Raw genomic sequence first — 8,948 nt, 5'->3', positions numbered from 1 at the left:
TATCCGGCCTTTGAGTGAGATTCATGATAATTATTTATATACGCCACCTTGCGTCTCTTCTTGGTATGGATCCTATTACCACAACTTAACAAACTACATGTACCCGTCATCTCTCCAATCCATTAATGTGGAGTTTTTTCACTAATAAAAGCCTTCAAGCTAATCTAAAATACGTTAATAATTAGTAAGATTTAAGCATGCAGATGTTATACATCTGAATTATTTTTTGACTGTCCAAGGTAGCTAAAATCTTCCTTCTCGTAAATAAAACAAATAACAGCCAAAAAGAAAAAAGGATTTGTTGGGACAAGAAGTTTGGCTTGAATATAGCCTTTTGGCAAGAAGATATACATATATTGTTGAAGTTCACCACCAACTCAGTTAGTGGCCTAAAATCTTGGGCATATCAGCAGATGAAATATTCAAATTAGTTTCAATAAAGTTGTTGAATGGTTAGCTAAAATCATTGTTTAATATTTGATTGTGATTTTGCTTTTGAGTTATCCTATTTTTTAGCTAAAGTTGTTGTAGTTTCAGCCTGTATGAAGGATGTAAATCAGTGATAAAAAGTGTCTTGAGTTCTTGATTTTCATTGAGTCTTTTGTATACAATTCATAAAGTGTTATTGAGTGTGAGTTTCTTTTGTTTTTGTTTTTGTTTTTTACAGCAAATCTTCCCATTTAGTCTAACAAATATATATCGAGAGAAAGGAAAATGGAAGCCCCATTTGGCTGACTTGTTATAAAATCTTGAACTGATAGGTAGAGGACAAAGTTGAAATAGGGTGGTCTTTGCTCTAATGTTAGTCTGCTAGTCTTTTTGGAAGCCTAACTTAATATATTGAAAATAACTATTCGACTTTAAAATCTTGACTACAAACAAGTGCCTAAAAACATTAATGCTAACAAACCAATTGGACCCATTCAAACTCTGGGTTTTCAAGTTTTTATAACAAAGAAAATCCCACCAATTAGGGTGTAGGGATTGCCACATGCTCATAGGGAACTGGCCAAAATCGCAACAACACAAATAAAAGAAAATTTTAGCTTTCCAAGCTATTCTAGTATTCATGCAGAGTTATGATAACCATCTAATTATAGTCTTTCTATTGGCAATTCATTTTAGTAAAATATTTCTACACACACATATATATATATATTGCTCTGTTTTGAATGTGTAGAGAATAGGGATTGGGAAAGAATGGCAAAGCCTAGTTGCAAAGGGGGGGGGTCCATGCCTGATTCACGGGTTCCTTCTATTACCAGATTCTCGCATGCAGTTTTGGCTCACTTGCCGTGCAACAACACAAACAAGGTTTACTCAAACTTTGAGCTTTCCTCTCCGTTTTCCTGGAAATTTTGTTATCATATTCTCATGTGTACTCTTTATGTTACCGAGATTCCGTTACCTAAACTCAGCTATTTTTATTTTACCTTATATAATAAGCTTAAAGCATCAAATGTCACATGAACGGGATATATAAAAAAAAGGATTGGGATTCAGTAGTCAGCACAATAGCGTTGAGGCGAGTATGAGGCGGCAGTTCTGTTTTGTGGCATACAAAAAACAGGAGTTCCTAGATTAAAGAAGGTCCCAGTCGGACTGAAAGAGGTGGCCTTAAATTTCAGAGCCCAAACAGAAGGTAGGGCTCATTTATATGGGTACGAACGTGGGGCCGAGGACGATAGGATAGGGCCCACATTGAGTTCTACTAGATGAGTCAGGTCTCACGAGAAAGCTAAACAGATAGCCCTTTTATTATTTCTTCTTAACTAATTATTTTTTCTTCTTTTACAAAAAAAAAAAAAAAAACGACAGTTTCTGTTGGTAGTCACGACTCACGAGCGCTGACTTTTTTTACAGTTGGACTCCAACCTTTGTGTTCGATAAAAAAGTATAAATAATCCCATTTTCAGGAAAAAATGAAACCTATAGTATAATGAATCACAACTCGACAGATTAAAAAAAACAAAATTACAAGACAAAAAATATTCTTGCAATTATACTATGATGGTGCTTGTTTGTCTATTACCCACACTCAAATAACGTATATAAAGAAGTTAATTCCTAAAATATGATGGTATGAGAAATATTTTTTGTACAAAAAATATTCTTGCAATTTTCCTTTTGCGTTAGAATCATTTCTATGAAATTTATAAGAAAAAATAAAAAACTAAATCTATAATTATTAATCTATTAAATACAGTTGCTTAATTTGAAGTGAAGATGCATAATCTTAAGACAAGTAAGCTTATGTATAAATTGAAATTTGAAGGACAATATTTAAGGTATTTCTTACTTCTTCTTTTTTTGTTGAAATAGAAAGGAAAAGAGAAACATGTCTATTATTAATTTGTATCATGTTGGTGTTATTTTTAAGTAGTCATAATATTCAACGTATTATATATTTATATGAATTTATAAGTTTATATTAGATTTTTACACATTCATCATTTGTGTTATGTTTATATTTTTTTTGTACGGTGTATTAGTTATTCTTTATATTGTATTTGTATCGATAAAACTACTATGGAGACATTTATATTAGAAGTCAAATTGTATTTTGACTATTTTTTGTAAAGTTGAAGTGCCAAAAAGTCATTATGTCTTTTTTTTTTTGATACAATATTGGGGGTAGGGAATGGAGATTACACAATTTAAACTCGTGCCAAATGGGTTCTAACAAGAACTTTAACTATCGTTCCATATAAACTAAGATATGTTTATGTTATTTTTATATCACGAGTCCTAGCTAGTTATTTTCATCATGTTATATTGATATCCTATAATGCTCAAATTTAATCATCTATATTTAGAAAATTCATAATTTTGTACAAGATATTCTATAATGATTGCAGTTAATTATTCATCTGAATTCTCTTTAATTTTTTTTATTGTACAAATTTAATTTCAAGTCTAATCACATATTGGCAGTGAAGCGATTGTGTTGATTGTGGTTAATAATCAGTAGAAGAGTCACGGATGAGACGAGGGCAGAAGTAGGACCATGCTATCAAGAATTCAAGACTATTATATTATTGTAATGACATGATTACAAATTTATTTGCTCTTTTTGCCCCTCCATTCACGGTCTTGCTGGTTTGCACTAATGTACATGTTATCTTCATCTTCAACTTCATTATATCTACCTGATCCTAAGATTTTTGTGGACTTCAATCATTTCTGAAAACTTGAATAACTTTTTACCCCCCCCCCAAAGTGCAGAGAAATTCCACAGATATCGTGTTTTCCATCTTTTAGAACCCATGTTAAGATCAGGCAGTAATAATAATGATGGACATAGAAAAACATCGCCTTGTCCAAAAGACAAAAACTCACATGTCATGCATTGTTTCCTTGGAACAGAACCCCTTTGCAACGCTAAACCATAAAAGAGGTGTCTCCATTTCTCATCTAAAAACACTGATAAAAGGTTAGCAACTTTATGACACAAGTAACAAAAATGGCAACTAATCTGGTCGCACACACCATGCACGTGATTATGGTTTAAAATGGTAAATTGTGTAGCCAAAGGCAAGAACCAATAACCCTCATGTTAGCACACGTTATCGATCATATGATGTTGGGCAGACATGGAAAACAACTAAAATTTTATATATTTTCAACATGTGCATGATAATTAACCTAATGGGACGAAGAAAGTGAATTGGGTTTGATAGTTTTAGTTCCAGATGGTTATATTGTATTTATGGCTTCATTTTGTTCCTATCTTCTCTGAGCCTGGGTAGATAGATATTGTGTTATTGGGCCGAAACAGTACTGGGAGTTACCTCACTTCTTATTATTCTGACACAAATATTTGAATGTGTCAAATTCTTTTAGACTATAATAAAAATGGTTCATCAATATTGTGTATAGTGATACTTATTAAACAATTAAAAGTTTTTATATAAAACAATAGTTAAAAAATTTTAAGTTGATATGCATGATGTATATAAATAGAAAATAAAATATTAAAACATTTATAAATTATATTTTATTTTTTAAAACCATGAAGGATAAAATGTGGGAATTTGGCTCTAATCTGTCGTGTTCAGCTGAATAGCAGGAAATCAAAAAGAAAAGTACATGCAATTATCTGATATAAAAATTCAAAGAAAAAAATCCGTAGAAGTAAAAAAAGTATTTTTTAAAGCCTATAATATTGCATGGAGCTCATAATGTTGGGCCGCGAATCTCAATCAATATTAGAAAAATCTACTTTTGTCCTTTCCCTTCAATGAAAGGTGGGCCAACTCTCATATTTTTGATTTTGGAGAAAACACTCCAAAGAAAACTTTTGAATAAAATATTTCTTTTCCAGCTTTGTTTGAGCAGATTTTTGGGTAATGGCTAATTATCTTGGAGATTTTGAGTGCCTGTAACTAGTATGATTAAAATTTTAATATTAATCTATTTAAAGATGTCATCTATCCTCCTTACTTTAAAATGTTAATAAGAAAAAAGATTTTTTCTTGGACCACAAAATGTAACAACATATAAGTTTTTTGTGAGAGTTTCGTGGCAATCATGAAGAGTGTTTTATACCTTTTTCGTGAATGTCCTATTAGATTTAGAGTTTTATTTACCGGTTTACTCTTTAAAATTTTGAGTTTTGTATTCGAGATTTTAGGTTAATTTTCTTCCTATTGTACTTTGTTTACTCATTTAGTAAAAAATCGAAGACTCTTTACTCGTATTTTTCTCTCTTTGAAGATTTTCCACATAAAATATTTATATTCATTCTTCTCAACTTTTATTATCTCTTCCAACATAATGTAATGACTTTATACTGTAATTATTTGTTTGTTTTGGGATACTATGGCTTCAATTTCAAAGTCAGCCTTGTTTGCTTCCTTGGTTTTTTATAAGCTCGGTTTCTTTTCATCGAAAAAATATTAGTATTAATTTTTTTTTAAAAAATCCTCTTTGATAATTGATACATATTGATTATAAAAAAATAAAATAAAAATATATGAATCATGTGCAAAAACAAGTGTGTAAATTTTTTAAAACAAAATCAAAGCTTTATTAAAATAAAAATATTTTGAATTTACAAGGATGTTATGTGTTAATAAAATAAGATTGTAATCTACTACATATTCATATTCTATACTCATTTGATCCATAACAGGGGCGAATCTAAGGGGCTGATAGGAGTCCCGGTCCCCTAAAATGAAAAATTTTTATTTTAAGCTTTTTAATATTTTTAAAATTTTAAATTAATAAAAATAAAATTACACTTTAACCCCGCTAAGCTAAAAATAATAATATTTTAATTTAATCATTTAAAAATAATATTTTTACTATCATATAGTAAAAATTATAATTTAATTTTGACCCCTAAATAAATTTTCTTCTAGACTTTTGCCCCTAATACATATATTCCAAGATTCAGAAGTAACAAAAAGAAAATGTCATGCAATACGTGTTGGAGTCCCAAAATGATTTTCGAAAGAAATTATGAGGACGAATCAGTGTGACTCAGCGGAAATCATGACTCTGATCGTTTCACTGTTTATTGCAGGGTCAATTTTTAGCCCCATTTTGGAACACTTCCAAATTTCAATGGATTTGTGGCGCAAACTAGTAGCCAACATATCCGTCCATGCAATTTCAGCCACAAAAAAATGAGAAAATATTTGACAACCATGAAAGTCACTTTTGAGCATATGATCATGTATGTTATTCTTTATAAGGATATAGACAGCACCCAGACGAATCAACAAAACCATAATAATAATAATAATAATAATAATAATAATAATAATAATAATCTCAAGAGTTTATCAGGGAACTCCGGGATTTTATCTATTTTAGAGGAGAATTGAGCAAAAGCAAGCAACGAATTCATTTGATTGGTATTTGCAGATATTACCAGTTGAGAGCTCTGAAAGTAGGTGAAAAGATTGGAAAGCGACCAATGAGAATCCAATAGCCGTTGCCATGAAAATATCTTCGTTGGTACAATTGTTAAGACCCCATGATTGTTCATTATCACCGACCACGTCTCTCTTTTACTACTGTCTCATAAGAAAGAAGACACCAATTTAAATACATGAAATATGAAACCGACAAAAAAGTTCAAAATAACTACCAAGTGATCATTGCTGTGTTTTCTTGCAACTTGCTCCTAATTTTGTCCATTTTCAACTGCTTCAGGAGAACAATCTACACTCATTTAAGGCCAAGAAAACAATTAAACGAGGGTAGCAAATTAAATTAATGAATGAAATATTTTCTGGATAGTACACAGGGTGTTTTTCATGGGGGTAAACGAAAGAAGGGGGAAAAAAACCAAGAACCTTGAAACCAAGTCATGACGGTGACCACCAAAGGTCCTATAATCTACAGCTGCAAACCTAACCAGAGATGGAGAAAGATAAGCAGTGAAGTTATTATAAAAGTGGGGAAAAAATGGAATGGCAGATGAAGAAAAGAGGTTAGAAACACCAGTAACAAGAGAGATTTTCCACGGGTACGGTTCTTGGTATGCAATTTCCACTATCCTGTCAATAACAAGAAAGCATAAAAGCAATGATGATGATGATGATGATGATGATGACATATCTCTTTTTTGAAGACCCGTTTGATGAAAAATATTAGGGATGAAGTAAAGGAAACATGCTGGATGTGATAAGATCTCCCACCAAAGAGAATCTGTCACCGAGGGAATGCCATTCTAGTGCTTATAAGTAGCTATTCTATGGAATTCTGTACTTTGGACTTGAACCCAAATAGCCACCGGTCAGCCAACACATTCACATCCACATCTTAATCTCTAGCAAGTTCAGTTCCTGGTATATCTAACTCTAAAAATTTCTCATTCAATAATTCTTCCCAAAATCCTTCATCAAGTTCTTTGTCATGGCTCTCTCGATGGTCAAGCCCATTTTGGGATTCCTCTTGCCCCCTTCTTGTCCTACCATACCCTTGCATTTCCAGTGCAAGTGCTTCCAATTCTGTTACTTGGTATCCATAATCACCAAATTCTAAAGTTTTAGTTTTAACAGGATTCGTCCCATCGCTACCTCGGCTTGATTCACCTACGTCTACAGCAAGAGGTCGTTGATCGATTGGCCGCATCCTTTTCCTAGACATGGCTTCTTCAAGGTCCTTTGTTCTCTCCTTTTGTTGCATTAACTGCTGCAGAAATGACGGATTCTGCATTGCTCTTGCCAAGAAAGACATCATTTGCTGCTGCTTCTTTTCTGTGCATTGCAGCCTTTCTTCGATGGCCTGAATATGAGCTCGAGTGCTCAGTTGCTGCTGTCTTAGCGTCACTAATTCCATCATTAAGACCTGATTGTCACGCCTCAAACAATCAACTTCTCCATCTAGTCCAAACCTGCCAACTTCAACACAAGGACCAAGAGCTTGTTGAGATGTTGGGAGCTGAGATGTTGTGGTCTTCCTTCTCCTAATACTCTTTAGAAGATCCCTTTGGCCTCTGACAAAACCTTCATTGGCAAACTCCCATCTGTCTGAATCAATCTTTCTAAAACCCTGCAGGAAAATGAAAAATTCCAAACTAAGTATCAATCATCAAAGATTCAGGGCAAATTAAATCACACAATTACCAATCAAAAACTTGAGACAGAAGAGACTAAAAACTTGATTTTAATTTCATTGACGACAGAGACAGACTAAGTAAACGATTCAATCACTTGACAAAGAGCATGCAGACAATACACTTAATAAACAAATCTTTTATTTCCGAGTCTTGCCATCCAAGAATGATTGAGCAAGGTCCCACTTCCAAAAGAACCATTGGGGGTGAAAAAATAACAACCAAAAGGACCAAGTGAGCAACCATTTTTGCTCCAGAGTTTGGACTCGAAACAGGCTTTAATCCCAGAGCAGTTATGAATTAGTTCACGTAAAATGAAAGATAGCTGAAACAGGGAAATTTTAGAAGACACACACACACAAAAGAAGAAGAAGAAGAAGAAGAAGAAGCAGTAATGCAGTAATATTTGGGAGAAATAAGGATTTAAAACAGAAGATTCGAAATTGAAAACAGAAATTAAGGGATAAGATAAGAAACACTTACATAAGTATTGAGCTGCCTAACAAAACTAGAGAAATTATTGTGCTTGAAATATCTAGGGAGGAGATTAGTGGAGAAAGAGTGAGGATCCCATACAATAAAGCTGCTGCCTCCGCTGCTCCAAGAAACTATGTAGTTAGTACTAGGATCATCCACCATGTCGAAGGTCTTGGTAAGGAATGGCGGCGGCCCTGAATCGTGGAGACCCTCTACCGGTTGCGGCGGCTCCATCATCCGTGGCGCATCATCGTCGGACTGTGAATAACTTGAACTCGGATACTCTTCCTTTACCGGAAAATATGGATTCATGGTGGAAAAAGGAACAATCTTCAAAGAACACGACTTGATGTAATTCCTTGTTGAATTTGAGTTGTTGGTTTGGCGATTTATAAGTTTACCGCTGAAGATTTGTTTTGATCAAACGCAGAGGGGTCGAAAGGAAAGAAAAAAAATTGGGAACTTTAAAACAGGGGACGGTTCCTGTACTCCAAACTAACGTCTTGAAAGAAAAAGAAGAAGGTGAATCCAAAGAGAACTGATACGATTATAGATTTTATTGTGGTGGACGGATTCTTGTTTGGGAAGGTAGTTTATGCCGTTATAGTCCAGTTACGGTAGTTATATAAAGAAAAAGGAAAGAAAAAAAGGGAAAAGCTAATAAATCCGAGTAAATAAAGGGATTAAGTGCAGATATTATGTAATATAATAGATTAGATATGTCATATGTGTATAGACTATAGACTCGCACCCTTTTTTTATTGGGTTTATTTGAGTGTAATTATAATAATTAAATATAAATATGCTTCTTCTTTCTTTTTTCTTTTCTACAAATGAATTTACATCGTGTATCCTTTTCCTTCATTGGATTTGGGCTAGCAAGAGTCAGCGAGATTAGAAA

General features: G+C 33.2%; 1 protein-coding gene across 9 annotated transcripts; it reads right to left on the bottom strand.

The window, feature by feature from the left end:
- Nucleotides 1–3,011: 3,011 nt before the first annotated feature.
- LOC107922744 (heat stress transcription factor A-6b-like) lies at nucleotides 3,012–8,709 on the bottom strand. Of its 9 annotated transcripts, XM_041103868.1 has the most exons (6): nucleotides 8,054–8,692; nucleotides 6,454–7,506; nucleotides 6,306–6,362; nucleotides 6,098–6,171; nucleotides 5,879–6,023; nucleotides 3,012–3,414 (listed from the first exon to the last, which is right to left on the bottom strand). In XM_041103868.1, exons 1-2 carry the CDS (start codon nucleotides 8,357–8,359, stop codon nucleotides 6,775–6,777), a joined length of 1,038 nt encoding a protein of 345 aa, XP_040959802.1. In that variant the 5' UTR covers nucleotides 8,360–8,692; the 3' UTR covers nucleotides 3,012–3,414; nucleotides 5,879–6,023; nucleotides 6,098–6,171; nucleotides 6,306–6,362; nucleotides 6,454–6,774. The 9 variants fall into 9 exon arrangements, with proteins under 9 accessions (XP_040959802.1, XP_040959798.1, XP_040959804.1 ...); XM_041103864.1 differs by having other exon boundaries at nucleotides 6,306–7,506; XM_041103870.1 differs by lacking the exon at nucleotides 3,012–3,414 and having other exon boundaries at nucleotides 5,481–6,023; nucleotides 8,147–8,709.
- Nucleotides 8,710–8,948: the final 239 nt, after the last annotated feature.

This window comes from Gossypium hirsutum, chromosome D11 (genome assembly GCF_007990345.1).
Source record: "Gossypium hirsutum isolate 1008001.06 chromosome D11, Gossypium_hirsutum_v2.1, whole genome shotgun sequence".
NCBI classification, from domain to species: domain Eukaryota; kingdom Viridiplantae; phylum Streptophyta; class Magnoliopsida; order Malvales; family Malvaceae; genus Gossypium; species Gossypium hirsutum.
The sequence above is the reverse complement of the archived record's forward strand: the minus strand, read 5'-3'. Positions and strand labels throughout refer to the sequence as shown.